Source organism: Giraffa tippelskirchi, chromosome 4 (assembly GCF_054371585.1).
Source record: "Giraffa tippelskirchi isolate mGirTip1 chromosome 4, T2T-mGirTip1v1.2.pri, whole genome shotgun sequence".
In the NCBI taxonomy this organism is placed as follows: Eukaryota; Metazoa; Chordata; class Mammalia; order Artiodactyla; family Giraffidae; genus Giraffa; species Giraffa tippelskirchi.
Genome location: NC_137278.1, coordinates 19272497 through 19287657, shown reverse-complemented (window position 1 = coordinate 19287657; position 15161 = coordinate 19272497). Strand labels below are relative to the sequence as shown.

Genomic DNA, 15161 nt, shown 5'->3' with positions numbered 1-15161 from the left:
AGTGCAGCAAGCCCCAATACCTCAGAGTGATGTATTTTAAACTTTCCAGAAACGGATCATCCTGTCACCATTTAAAGCAGCAGTTCTCAGTCTCAGTGCCAAGACCAGCAGCATCAGCATCACCTGAGAACTTGCAGAAATGCAGGTTCTGAGGTCCTGCATCACAGCTACTGAATCAGAAATTCTGGAAGGGGAGCCTAGAAATCCATGTTTTAACAAATCTTCCATATGATTCTGACCCACACGACACTCTGAGAGCCCCTGTTTGACCGTGCTGCACCAAGGGTGGTCTCCAGCAGCACCAGTATCACTGGGAAGCTGGGGAAAAATGCTGAGTCCCAGGCTCGGCCCAGACATGCTGAGTCGGACTCTGCATTTTGTCAAGATCCCCAGGGGACTCACAAGTCTGTTTGAGAAGCACTGCCTCTGGGCTTCCCAGGTGGCGCTGGTGGTAAAGAAGCTGGCTATCAATGCAGGAGACCTAAGAGATGGGGGTTCAATCCCTGGGTTGGGAAGATTTCCTGAAGGAGGGCATGGCAACCCACTCCAGTATTCTTGCCTGGAGAATCCCATGGACTGAGGAGCCTGGTGGCCTACAGTCCATCGGGTTGCAAACAGCTGGACACAACTGAAGCGACTTAGCATGTCTACAACTCTAGGCCAGTGCTGTGCAATAGAAACAGAACTGAACCAGATGTATAATATAAAATTTCTAGTAGCCACATTTTAAAAAATAAAAGAAACTAAATTAATTTTTAAAATATATTTTATGGACTTCCCTGGTGGCTCAGTGGTAAAGCATCTGCCTGCCAGTGCAGAAGACACAGGTTTGATCCTGAATTGGGAAGATCCCCTGGAGAAGGAAATGGCAACCCAGTCCAGTATTCTTGCCTGAAAAATTCCATGGTCAGAGCAGCCTGGCGGGCTACAGTCCATGGGGTCACAAAGAGTTGGACACGACTTAGTGACTAAACAACAACAAGGCATGGATCAACAGACTGACCATTAATGGGTGAATTGTTGAATTTGGATCAAAGCTCTATTCCCCTCTACTCCCCCAGCCCACCCATTTCTTTCCAGAAGCTTCTGTCTGGGCATGTTTCCTCATCCGGAACATGAAAGAATTAGATTAGATCCAGGATTCTTTCATCTGTTCATTCATTCAGCTGGTTTTCAAAAGCTTACAGTCTAGCTGGGAAGACAGTCTTCCAATGATGCCACAAGAAAATACACAAGGGCACCATGGAGGGTGTTATGAAGGAGGGGACAGGTGTGCTCAGTGGCACTGGGTTGGCCAAAAAGCTCATTCGGGTTTTTCTGTACCATCTTACGGAAAAACCCAAATGAAATTTTTGGCTGGCCCAATACTAGTAGAATCTGAAGGTAGGGGCTGAGGTTGGAAGAAGAGTCTAAGGGAGCTGAAGGAGGGAAAGAGGCAGTAACAGGGAGAGTAGGATGTGGGGAAGGCTAGTCATTCCAGGGAGCAGGAAGTTGGCTCACATGCAGCAGAATGACCAAGCCCTGAGGACTCCAGAAAGCATAAACAGGTATTCAGCTGATATTTGTCCAGTGAATCTAAGCTGCGTCAGTGCAGATAATCTTGACCTGATATTCTTGCAGGGGCAGAGAAGAGAAGCTTGGGTAATATATTTTGTTTCTCTCTAGAATGCCCTTCGAAGAGCTGACTCTCTAAGACCCGCATCACTAAACAGACATCCACGCTCGGATATGGAATCTTTCATCAGCCAGCCCACAGCCAGCTTCACAGAACCACGTAGTTAAAGAAAATCCACCAGCGACTCCGCAGGCCAGGTAACACTCAGGGGCAGGTGACAGTCACCAAGCACCGAAGAAACTCACGAGGCGCCTCTGACAGCACCAGTGCCAGTGAAATGTAATATTTTAACCAGCACCACAAAACAGGTAAGATACTGAGAAGAATTCAAACATAAAAGGAAAAAAAGGGGTGGGGGGGGCTCTTTTCAAGGGAAAATCATTTGGTTTCTCAAATGTTCATGAATCAAAATGTAAACACAGGGTAAATTACCAAAGATGGTGTGGGGGCAATCAATCAAAAATAAAAGGAAGGCTCCAGTAAGCAAACTGCCTTCCAGCTACACGGAAAAACACTCTAGTGCCCCAGGTAAATAAATAATAAAAGGATGTGGAAACAATACACCTTGAAAACTCCTGATCCTTCTCTGCTCTCCTAACCAGAAGCAGTGCTGACGGGTTCATGCTGCCTGGGTTACATTTCCAGGTAGCCTTTATTTATCTAATAACACTTGCGTCCTTCTAGCTGAAGCTGATCTCTGTATTTCACCAGTGTTTCCCATTATTTTACCCCAAGCTCCAGCATTAACCCCCAAACAAAAGTTATCTGACCTCTAGACTAGATGAATGCTAGAAATAAGAATTTCAGGGTGTTCAGTCCACACCACTTTTCTTCTCCTAATAGGAAGGCTCTTGGGAATATGCACCCACAAGAAAAAAAATACAACAAGGCACAGTGATTTGCATTCTACCATACCTCACTCTGTTTATATATTAAAAAAAAAAAAAACCTCTTTAATTCATTCAGGTGCTGTTTCACAATTACAGCCTTAATCTGGCTTGCTCATTATTTTCTTAAACACAAGTAATTTGTGTAACCAGTAGGCACAGGACAAAACTCTAATGCTTACTGAAAAAAACCAAACCAAAAAACAAACAAAAAAGGAAAGTGGAAGTGATAATAATTCAAGGTCACAGAATTTTATGAGAGGTAGAAGGGGCTCTGATGAATAAGGAAGAGGTTAAGGACATACATCTTTTTAAGGAAGAAAACTGGTAACAAAGAAAGGTCTAGAAAAATTAAAATGTTGACTACCTGTCATTTCTATAGCAGGCCTAGGAACAATTCACACTTTTCTTTTCTTTTTTTTTTTTTTTAACAATTTACTCTTCTTAGGCCAATGCTGCTGCACCTCACTGCATAGCCTCCTGCTGTTTGTCAGGGCTGCCAAGAAAAGGCATCGCCAGCACAGGATAGTGGGCTAGGCTCCTCAGTATCTGTTAGACCCACCTCCCCATGGGGTGGAGCAGCCTTCAAAAGGAGCTGATGTTAAGGGACCAACCCACTTGTTTCTTGGATGTCAGTGATTCTTGGAACACGTCCTGGGATTTGATCATTCTTGATTCAACATGATTTGACTCCCCTTTACTCTTCCCTGAAAGCACAGAGATGATCACTACTATCCTATTTTACAGATGAGGAAGGTGAAGGTTTTCTTTCTCAAGGACTGTGAGCTACCAACTGCCTGATGATTAGGATTGCCTTTATGTGGTTAGTCCAACATCCCACGCAGAGCAAGATGTTACTAACAAAGGGTTTCTTTTTATTCTTAGGTGATGGGTGGCTGAACAGCAAGTAGAACACAGAAAATGTAATTTCTAGCCCATGGCACCAAGCTGCAGATCAGAAACCTCTAGTATGATCACTAGAAATCCTAGTTCCACAATTTCCATTAAAATGAATCAGAAAAGGCCATAGCATCCAAATCACCATTCCCCTGAGAAGGTAATAAAAGCACATGTCCACAGTCCCTGAAAATAGGCAACCGTGGGTGGCTCAGTCAGTGGTAAAGAATCCACCTGCCAATGCTGGAGGCATGGGTTCGACCCCTGGGTCAGGAAGATCCTACATGCCTGGGAGCAACTAAGCCCCTGTGCCACAAGTACCGAGCCTACCTGCTGCAACTACTGAAGAAGCCTGTGCTCCAAAACAAGAGAAGCCACCGCAATAAGAAGGCCTTGCACTGCAACTAGAGAACAGACCCCACTAGCTGCAAGTAGAGAAAAGCCCACGCAGCAATGAAGACCCAGCACAAGCAAAAATAAATAAATAAATAAATAAAGGAAACCCTCTACAGAGGATCAAGCAGCCAAAACCTGGTCTCCCCTGGACATGCAGAGTGGTAGGTATATGCCCTGGCCCCTGAAGACTCTTTCGTCACCTATTTCATCTGTATTTTTCTTAGAACCAAGTGCAAACAGTTGTTAAACCACAGAGTTTCATCTACACCAAGACAAGGTAGTATTATTATTTAAAATCTACCTGAAAGATAAATTATGGCAAATCCATATGGTGTAACATTACAGTGGACTAGTTAATGGTGAGATCCAAAGTATAACATATGAAGGGAAAAGCATGTAAAATGTGTGAATCCCATGGACAGAGAAGCCTGGTGGGCTACAGCCCACGAGGTCGAAAAGAGTTGGATGTCACTTAGTGAATTAACGACAATAATGATCTATAAATGTTTCCCAATGATTATGTACCAGATTTGTAATAATTTTTTGAAATAAATGATTTTAAGGCTCTAAAATAATTATCCCACTCCTACATGGGCACAAAGAAGTACAAAAAAGGACAGTCATTACAGCATTGTTTGTAATAGCAAAACACTAGAAAACTTCAATGTGTATCAGTAGGAAAATTCAAATAAATTAGGTTACATTTAGTCAAGGTAATACAGCCAGTTTTTATAATTATGGGCTGACATGAAACTATCTCTAAGAAACAGGATTCGGGGGGGGGAACAAGAGGCAGGATATATGCTATCATTTGTATAAAATTATTTTTAAGAATATGCTCATATTTATTGGTACAGGTACAGACTGTCTCTGGAAGGCTTTCCTAAAAATTATAATAACGTTGCCTTAAAAGAGGGAAAACTAGGGGGCAAGAAACTGAAAAACAGGTGAGAAGAAAGCAGATTTCACTGGACAGCCTTTCTTTGTCATTTGAATTTTTAATGATGTGCTTATGTCCCTACAAAAACAAAACCAAACAAAAAAAAAAACTGAAAAGCTTTTGGCGGGGGTAAGCTACATCATATATTTCTAAGTGTTTTAGCACCTTATTCTATGGAATAAGAATTATTGTTGCCTCTGTAAGGCAGCCCCCTAAAAAAACATGCTGCCTGAGCAAGCAAATCTCAAGGTCTCCTGCACCCTCACGAAGACCCACCTAGCTCTCCTGTGACGTTTAGGGCCAGCCAAAGCAAAAGGACTGTGTCTTCTGACAACACTGGCACATTCTCACTTGTATGTAGTAAATAAGAAATATTTTACCTTTCAGCAAAGATATCAAGCTTCGCCAGCTCATCAGAGAGGCCGACAAGGGAATCCAAGGTCCCCACCTAGAAAGATGGGAGAGAAGTTAGGGGCTCAGACTTTGTAGCAGGGGGGTGGGGGAGTGCCCTTTCAACTCCAGGGCAGGGAATTCTCTAACTTCCATCTTGACTCAGTTTTCCTTGGTCAACGGTCAGACTAGAAACCGAGAAGGGCTCTCGAGGGAAACCAGTGGATTTGGGAATATTATTGTCATTACTATTATTTTATTTTTTGGCCAAGAGGATAAACGGTCATTTCAGCCACAGGAAGGAGTGACTATGTATCCTGGTGGGCTCTCAGCTCACTTTCCTCTAAGAATGGCAGTCTGGGGGACTCCCCTAGCAGTCCAGTGCTTAAGACTCCACCCTTCCAATGCTGGGGGTGCAGGTTTGAACCCTGGTTGAGGAACTAAGATCCCACATAACCAAGTGGGATAAAATTTAAAAGGAAACGACAGAAAAAGAGAAGGACAGTCTGCTCTTCGGGGATTCATCCTCAGAGCCGAGGAAAAGATGTGACAAAAAGCCAATCGAGGAAGTTACCACTTCTGAAAGCCTTTCTCCTCCAAGTTAGTATTGCGAAGCCTTCTGTCTGGCCCTCTGCTGTTATTAACAATGACCTTTCTGGGGCAAGCCCAGCTTTTCCTCTCGCTCTCATTTAGGAAAGTCCTTTTCTTTTCAGAATAGGTTACTTATGACAACCTGTTTCTTCATGTGGGAATTGCTACCATGTCCAAAATCGTATTTAAAGGTCTACACACAGAATTAGAAGGAAAAAGTTCATTCTCACATCATCAACCACCCATCAGACATCGAGAAGTAATTAGGAAACCATGAAATCTGGATATTCTTAGAAGTGTTATTCCTTTTCAAAGGACTTGATTTTAAGCAACTTTAGGCAGAAGTCATGTCTTTTTAAAATCTTTGTACCCTTGGACTAATACAATGCCTCACACGTAGTAAGCAATGAGTGGATGCTTCATTTACTAAGCTTCACATATGTAACCGTGGACAAACAATGGCGGGCTGGAAAAATCAGCAAGAAATGGGCTCAGAGGCCAGTGTTGCTGCTTACCAGTTCCACAGCCCCGGTCTCCTTCCTCAGCCTGTCCTGATCTATAATGTGGGAGTGATGATGATGCACTTAAAGGTGCGATGTTCAGGCCTCCAGTGTACTGGTCCATAAACTCTAGCAAATGCAGTAGCCTCATCAACAATGATGCAGCTCTTTTGCCAGAGAGGCAAACTGCGGTTTAAAAGAGGGTTATATAGCAATTCACTAGAAGAGCTGCCTCTGAGCGCTTAGCAACATCCCTCCAGAACCTGGGGCTTCCCAGGTGGCGCTAGTGGTAAAGAACCCGCCTGCCAATGCAGGAGACATAAGAGATGCAGGTGCGATCCCTGGGTTGGGAGGATACCCTGGAGGAGGACATGGCAACCCACTCCAGTATTCTTGCCTGGAAGGCCACAGTTCATGGGATTGCAAAGAGTCAGACAGGACTGACTGTTGGCACACATGCACTCCAGACCCCAAGAGATATTTGTAGGGCAGAAACACTGCCTTACGCTTCTTATCCTGGAGGAAGCATGGCAAACAGTCTACTCTTTTTGAAGTTAAGAAGACTACCCAGGGACTTCCCTGGTAGTCCAGTGGCTAAGACTCCATGCTCCCAAAGCCTGGGTTCAGTCCTTGGTCACGGAACTAAGATCCCATTTGCCACAACTAAGAGTTTGCTCATTTGAAAAAGACCCTGATGCTGGGAAAGATTGAAGGCGGGAGGAGAAGGGGACAGTAGAGGATGAGATGGTTGGATGTCATCACTGACTCAACGGACTTGAGTTTGAGTAAACTCCGGGAGTTGGTGATGGACAGGGAGGAATGGCGTGCTGCAGTCCATGGGGTTTACAAAGAGTCGGACACGCCTGAGCGACTGAACCGAACTGAACTGAAGAGTTTGCTAAAGATCCCACAGCATAGCCAAATAAATAAATTTTTAAAGGATTACCAAATTTATTTTTTTTTAAAGATTTCACATATCTTGCTCCTCTGTCATGTCTGTTTCATTTTAAAATCTCTTTCCGCCATCTACGCAGTTATCACTGAACCTCCTTCCTTCTCTCCCCACCAGAACCAGAGGGATGCTGGATTGCCCATCCTGCTCCCAGCCCAAGAATGCAATCAAAGATGAACATCTCCAAGCCTGCACATTTAAACCATGTTGGTTTTCTTAGATGTTGAAGACAGAAAGGATCTGAGAACAACTCCTGAGGACCCAAGTGTGTAAGACACCCTTTCCACCTTTTGAAGACATTGCTAGCCACACCCTTGTCCCCTGCTGATTGTGTCCGTGGCTCTGTGTCCACAGTTACCACAGTTAATTTGGGACTATTCGTGAAGCCCCCACCCAGGCCAGTCCCATCCGGACCCCCCTGTCCAGCCTCACACCCAGGCTGAACCTCAGCGTTGGTGCCTTTGACACATTTTTCTCCTTGGCTTTCCAGAAGACACCCACCCCAGCCCATGACCTCCTTCCTCCTCCCCAGGAAATTGTACCTTGAAGTCAGGAATTGTGAATTTGGTGTTATAAGACAGGTGGGACTTGGAGGTTACTGTGTTCATCCTCTCCAGGGCTTGTAAATTTTCCTTATCTCCGGGGGCAGAAATTAACCAAAACTCCGACATGTTTCCAGTCTTCTTTGATCCAGCTACTAACCAGAACCACAGCAACCCACACAAACAGAAACAGGAGGAAACAAGTGTCAAATATCTCTACCTCTTCACCACTCCCTTCCCTCAAAATTAATCCTCTCCGCTTTCCCCCACTTCCCATTCTCTGACCTTCCAGTTCAGATTCTATAGCTCCAAGGACAGCCGTGTGCCCCAGGCTTATCTCCACCTGCAAAGCCCTCAGGGTCTTCACAAAGACTCCCAAAAATCCTCCTTCCCTCGGGTGATTCTGACCAGTTTTGAGGGGAGGAGGAAGAGGACTGCAGTTTCTATCTCTCCTATTTCAGAGAAAAACCCACACCGGATATCACAAAGCGGGGGACAGTAGCCTGGGTTTGGGCACCTCCTGGATGCAGGATTGGGGGGTGGGGTGTGTGTGCCGGGCTGCAGGAACCAGACAGGAGGCACTTCTACAAAGGGCAGCCTGGGCAAACCCAGATCTTAACTGACCAACCTTGAGATTGATGCCAGTTTAAAACGACTTCAAGGGACTTCTATGGTGGTCCAGTGGCTAAGATTCTGGCTCCCAATGCAGGGGTGCAGGGGGCAAGAGCTTGGTGAACTAGATCCCACATGCTGCATCTAAGACCCAGTGCAGCCAAATAAATATGAAAAAAAAAAAAAAAAAGACTTCAGAAAAACCTCTGTTTTTGTAAAACTAACGTTGGGGGGCGGGGGAAAGAGAGGGGACTATTAAAGTCATTTTTCCACAAGACTAGGTGTCTATTCTGCAGAGGTGGGTAACATGCTGAGTCTGGTTGGAAGTTTCTGTCCAGCGTCTAAATTTGATTCGTTCTGTTCATTCAAACGTGTACACACCCACACCTTTCTCCCCTCAGCTTGTTCTTCCCTTCCATCGCCTCCCAAAGCAGTTACCCGGATGGCCACGAAAAACCCCAGGATAATAGCCCGAGACCCATCGTGCAAGCTCTTCTGGTTGACCCCCGTCTCCCTCCACTCCAAGACACTCTTCACCCCTCCTAACCTCGCGCACACCGAACGCAGTTCCTTTCGCTGTTGATCGCTGATAGCCTGGGGACAAACTGGCCCCGAGGAGATGCCACCTGCCCCGGCCCCTGGGAGGGCGCAGCAGAGGCACCGGCTCCCGGGTTCCCACGGAGAAAGCTCGTGGAGGGCGCGCGTGGGCAGAGGAGGAGCGGGGACCAAGGGGACGCGGGCAGCTCGCTCTGGTCCCCCGGGTCGCGATGCGCACCCTCTCCCTTCGCCGCCTCAGGTCCTCCAGCCGCCGCGCGTCCTTACCGGGAGCCCGAGGGCCGCGCGGGTAGGCAGCGGGCGGGCGCGGGGCCGAAGCGCACGGCCGGCTCCCGGGAGGCAGCGGCTTCTGCGCGTCTCCCAGCCCTGAGCTTTTATCCGAGCCAGAGGCGGCTCCCGCCCCGCCGGGTATTTGCATACCGGGCAGCCCGCCTCCCGCCGCCGCCGGGGCCGGGGGCGCAGGTCAGCTGGGGCCACCGTGCCGCGCGAAGGGGCGGCGGATCTGTTTCCTTCGCGTCTTTGCCAGATCCCCGAACCCCGATCGGCTTGGGCTGGGGACCGGCGGGATTCTGGAGAGCATCAGACAGGGGTCCCAACCCCGCGACGGAGCAAAGCGGACGACCGAGAGAAACAAGCGAGGCGCTGGGGACCCGGACACCTGCCCTCCTCGCGTCCCTCCACCCTCTACCCCATCCCTGGACAGCAACCGGGGACCGGGTCTCAAGGGGGATCACCAAGAGACAGAACTGACCTGTGAAAAGCGCCACGACAAGTTCATATATGTTTTGGAACACTTACCTGGGCAGCGGAACAGTCTTCCTCTGGACGTGGGCGTGAGCTTGCCCTAGGTTGCCAAGGAAACTCTCCACCTCAGGGCGCGCCCACCGGACTTGACCGCCTTTGTAATAGCATTGACTATAGGAGGAATTTATCAATAAAACTACCGCGTAGCACCGCGACTTGGGCTCATAATCCGTGCTGTTTGAAAACAAGAGAGGGAACCCCCCAGAAATCAACGTGTGAGTGTTTAAAGAAAAAAAAAACAACAACAAACACCTCTAAGAATTTATTTTCTCTGGAGGCTAGGAGGAAACTTTAGTGCATCCTTCTTCGTGGATGGTATTTTCAGTGGTTTCTGGGAAAGATTAAAATCTCTAAATTATTTTTCAGGGGGGAGAGGATGTTGAAGTAGTTTCAGTTGTGTCCCTGAGTGTGGGCTCCCCCTTGCCGCATGAAGCTAGCCAGACTGGCCACCTGCTACGGGGAATGCTTTCAGACCTCTGGAAAGAAGCCTAAGGTGTAAGAGCCCCAGATGCAGGATGGAAAGGTGACTTTTCAGGTCACAGCAGGATGGCCCTGCAATCCTATTGTGGAGCTGAGAACGGCAGGTCGGAACTCCCTGCAGCTGTCCACTGCATCATCGTGATTGGGACACGCGGGCGCATTAGTCACTCCTTTCGACATTCCCTCCTGAGGGAGGACACCTGAAACCAAGGATGAGGAAACTCAGTGTGTACAGGAAGGCTAAGTGGCAATTCCAGGGAAGGAGTGGTCTGGTTGGACATTGATGTGGGGTCTCATATTTTGGACTTTATCTGGAATGCCATTCTTTCCAGCCAGGGAAGACAGATCCCTAGAGTCAGGCTTCCCTGGTGGCCCAGACAGTAAAGAATCTGCCTGCAATGCAAAAGGAGAAGGCAATGGCAACCCACTCCAGTACTCTTGCCTGGAAAATCCCATGGACTGAGGAGCCTGGGAGGCTGCAGTCTATGAGGTCTCGAAGAGTCGGACACGACTGAGCAACTTCACTTTCACTTTTCACTTTCATGCATTGGAGAAGGAAATGGCAACCCACTCCAGTATTCTTGCCTGGAGAATCCCAGGGACGGCGGAGCCTGGTGGGCTGCCATCTATGGGGTCGCACAGAGTCGGACACGACTGAAGCGACTTAGCAGCAGCAGCAATGCAAAAGACTCAAGTTTGCTCACTGGGTCAGAAAAACCCCCTGGAGAAGGGAATGGCAATCCACTCCAGTATTCTTGCCTGGAGAATCCCATGGACAGAGGAGCCTGGTGGCCTTCAGTCCATGGGGTTGCAAAGAGTTGGACATGACTGAGCAACTAACACACAGAGTTGGGAGCAGACCTCTTTTATGAACAACAGCATCAATGCCCACAGATGTTGCTGGAATTGTTGGTGTCACAGGACTGATAAGTGGCAATGCTGTGAGTGGAACTCAGGCCTCTGATCCAAATCCCATGTCCTTCTGACTGCTTCCAGAAAGCCTGTAGGCCTGGGTCCTCACTGTGAGAACCTGTGCTTTCCATCTCAGTCCAGGTTTGCCCATCCTTCCTTGTTCAGAGACCTGGCTTCTCAGAGATTGGGCAACATGTTTAGAAGTGTCCCCAACTTTGCTTATGAATCCATTTCTTTTTATAAATCTGATTTCCTCTTTTTTGGTGAAATAAAAGTCTGACACAGATTAACTCCAGGACATCTGATTAAGAAAAGAATAAGGACTGTAGTCTTGCTCATCTTACATAGAATCTGCAATCCTTCTGGCCTTTCGCATCTTCTTTTTTAAAAAACACTTAATTATTTTGTTATTGTTGCCTGTGCTGGGTCTTCGTTGCTGCAGAGGTTTTCTCTAGTTACAGAGAGCGGGGGCTATCCTTGGTTGTGGTGCTTGGGCTTCTCATTGCCATGGCTTGTCTTGTTGCAGAGTACAGGCTTTAGAGCTCAAAGGCTGTATTTCCACAATTTAAAAATAACCACTGTTAACATTCAAATTGCCTTTGTTATTTTTTTTAATGTATATTCATATATACAAATGGCTTTAGGACATGACTGAGATTATATGTTATACAAAAAGTTTGGCATACTGCTATGGATTGCTTTTTAGAGATAAAAATAAATTTATCAGTCTATGTTATCACTAATTTACCACACCAGAACTTGAGTCAGATACATTTGATTTAAAAGGCAAATAAAGAGATCTTGCTGAACAACTTACATCTTAAAGGAAAAAAAAAGAGAGATAGAGACTGGGAGAAACAGAAACAACTGTCTTGCCCCAGGGCTTTTTGATTTGCAGTTTTTAAGACAGTATATGTACTTATCCATTTTGAATTGACGTGTTATTCTCCTGTTTCCCTATAAAGTGAGATCACTCTTTAACAGAAAGAGAGAGACATCAACCAAAAGTTGTAGAGCCTGATCCTTTAGGATATTGTGAAGTGAAAGTCACTCAGTCGTGTCCGACTCTTTTCAACCCCATGCACTATACAGTTCATGGAATTCTCCAGGCCAGTATACTGGAGTGGGTAGCCTTTCCCTTCTCCAGGGGATCTTCCCAACCCAGGGATCAAACCCAGGTCTCCCGTGTTGCAGGCAGATTCTTTACTAGCTGAGCGACAACGGAAGCCCCCTTTAGAATATTAGGAGAATACAAAACAGCATTCCCATACATCAATAGAACAAAAGTGGTTTCCTTCCATATATTAGCCTGAAGCATTCCACCCCCACTCCCAAAGTCTCTGAAAGCTGCACTAAGTTGAAGTGCCTTGACCACCATTTATAAAATACCCCCAGGTTACGAAAATAAAAAATGGTTTATAGACACAGTTCCAGAAGAACCCAGGTTACAACCCAGGTTAAAGAGTGCTATCTCTTCCCGGGAAAAAAAAAGGCTGGGGAGGAAATGCCATCAGCCTTGAATCATCTCTAGCGTATTATGAATTTGGCTTTGGCTGAATATTCCAGAAATATTTCCGCAGCTGTCACTGGCTGTGCACTGAGCCAGCTAAGTCGTGCAGAAGGGAACAGTCCCATCAGGTCTGGGAACCAGAAGGACAAGGCTGGACTTTTTGGTCTGTTGTCCACTGGCCTCTCCCACATGGTGCCCTCTTCCTTACTTCATGGAGACAACCCTTTTCAAAGATGCATGATTCCACCTGCAATCAGCTTGGGTGGGTTGTTTTAGACTTTGCTGAGAAGGACCCAGGGAAGTTTTTCTGAAGGGACAGGTCTCTAGAGGAGAAAAATGCAAGCCAAATTGTCCCTGGAGCATCAGCATGGTGTTGTGGGAAGAGATTAGGCTTTGGAATCAGATAATCTGATAAGCTGCTTAACCTCGCTGAGCTACATACAGGGTTCCTATCTTTAAAAAGGAGGGCAATTATACTCACCTTTCAGGCCTGCTCTGAGGATGAGAGAAAATAGTGTTCGAAGCACCAAAGTCGGAGCCTGAGAACCAGCTGTGCTCAGTAAACGTTCCCTTCACCTCTCACTCCCTCTGCTTTCTTAGAAGGTCTCTAGGGGTTTACACATTACGTTTGGCATATTATAATAATCCCTTGTTATTGCCCAACATCTTTCTCCAGGGACTCAGAGTACTTTGATCTACATTTTATCATCCAACCAATACTCTTGTGATTTTAAAGACAGTGTCCTGACGGTGTTCATTTTTTTTCTTGAAGAAAATAAAGCCGAGGAATTCTCATGATTCCTTTACTCAAGCACACAGAGATAAGTGTTCATTTCATTCAACACAGTTCCCCCCCCCCCCCAGTATCTTCCAGCCTCCGTGGATTTTGCAAAAATAAATCAATTTTCAGACCTGTGGTAGAGCAAAACAAGCATGGTAAACAGAATTTCGAGCTGTCCCTACTCATGAAGCTATGAATACAAAACACAGAGCAGGATGTGGCACATGCATAAAAATGATATAAACATTCAAGAAGTGCCATGATCCTCATTTCACAAATGAGGAAACAAGCCCAGGGAGATTAAGTGAGTGGACTGAGAGCACAGTCAATGGTAGGCCTGGGATTTGAACTTCATTCTCCTGAGTGTTACACAGAATCTAAACGACTCCTCCAGTCCAGAGAAGCAGCTTCTAACACACTATGCGGAGTTCAATTCCTGGCTCTTCCACTCATCAGCCAAGTGAACTTGCACAGTTACTTGGGCGCAGGGGGCTGTAAAGTGGGGATAATAATCGTTCCTGTTTTATTACTTTTTTTCTGAAGATTAAACAATAGGGCTCAGTGACCGGTCCCTATTGGCCATCAGTCAAGGTGTACTCTGAGTATCAGTCACCTTAAAAAGCACCTCTCTCTCCTCGGCCTCTTTTTCTCCTTTTGTTTCTCATTTCCAAGTTCCTTTTCCCCCCTCCTGGGTTCTTTTGGAAGATACTGATTCTGCCCAGTTGTAAACACGTGACCCGTCTGTCACTCATGCATTCAGTCACTTCTAACATGTCTTTGATGCAGTTAACCTAGGAGGAAGGAAGGAGCGGCCAGTGCTTGAGGAGGAGTCTCCCGGATCCAGCAAAGAGAACCCACCAGCATTTCAAGCTCTGCCTTGGACTTGAGAGGATCTGACCTCAAGTCTCCAGTTCTATCATGGATCAGCTGTGCCCTTTCCAAGTACAAGCTCCTGTAGTCAGGTTTCCTCACCTATAAAATGGGGACACCAAGGTCCTGTTGTTGTTTGCATTGTGTATGTGCTTCGTCACTCAGTCGTGCCCTACTCTTTGCAACCCCCTGCACTGTAGCCCACCAGGGTCCTCTGTTCATGGAATTTTCCAAGCAAGAATACTGGAGTGGGTTGCCATTCTCTTCTCCAGGGGATCTTCCCAATCCAGGGATGGAACCCACGTCTCTTTCATCTCCTGCATTGGCAGGTGGATTCTTTACCATTGCACCACCAGAAGTACAACAAAAATGGAAATAAAAATGGCCTGTGTGTGTGTGTGTTAGTCACTCAGTCACGTCCGACTCTTTGCAACTCCATGGACTGTAGCCCGCCAGGCTCCTCTGTCCATGGGATTCTCCAGGCAATACTGGAGTGGGTTGCCATTCCCTTCTCCAGGGGATCTTCCCGACCCAGGGATCGAACCTGGGTCTCAGGCATTGCAGGCAGGTTCTTTACCATTTGAGCCATGAGGGAAGCCCAAAAATGGCCTGGAATATAGTGAACATTCAAATGTTTAGATATGGAAATAAGTAAATATCTGTTGCAACCCAAAAGGACTTTCCTAGCTTTCTTACAACCTTTAAAAAACATGAAGTGAATGTTTGCTTGTGTTCCATTCTGTTCTTCAGTCCTTCATTAAAGTAGCTTCCTAATAGCCAATCCAAAGCATACCTTACATGTTCTACTCTATAGCACAGGGAACTCTATTCAGTCCTCAGTCCTCTGTAATGGCCTATATGGGAAAAGAATCTAAAAAAAAAAAAAAAGAGTGGGTATATGTATTAATATAACTGATTCACTTTGCT

At 46.3% G+C, this 15161-nt stretch overlaps 1 protein-coding gene and 1 long non-coding RNA gene across 19 annotated transcripts in view; both read right to left on the bottom strand.

Moving 5' to 3' along the window:
• Positions 1 to 9262, bottom strand: part of ATP6V1C2 (ATPase H+ transporting V1 subunit C2) — a 56305-nt gene extending 47043 nt beyond the window's left edge. For 8 of the 18 annotated variants that reach the window (XM_081596517.1, XM_081596521.1, XM_081596526.1 and 5 more), the window contains exons 1-3: positions 8870 to 9238; positions 7711 to 7862; positions 5116 to 5183 (exon numbers count right to left, since the gene is read on the bottom strand). In XM_081596517.1, the coding sequence (XP_081452643.1) occupies positions 5116 to 5183; positions 7711 to 7839 (197 nt within the window). In that variant the 5' untranslated portion in view covers positions 7840 to 7862; positions 8870 to 9238. Of the gene's footprint in view, positions 1 to 5115; positions 5184 to 7710; positions 7866 to 8869 lie in introns of all 18 variants that reach the window. The other 10 variants (XM_081596516.1, XM_081596510.1, XM_081596513.1 and 7 more) reach the window with 7 other exon arrangements.
• Positions 9263 to 13372: 4110 nt separating this feature from the next.
• LOC145547297 (uncharacterized) lies at positions 13373 to 14843 on the bottom strand. The gene is made up of 2 exons (XR_014083702.1): positions 14440 to 14843; positions 13373 to 13856 (listed from the first exon to the last, which is right to left on the bottom strand). It is a non-coding gene; the product is annotated as an uncharacterized LOC145547297 (long non-coding RNA).
• Between the last annotated feature and the right edge of the window lie 318 nt (positions 14844 to 15161).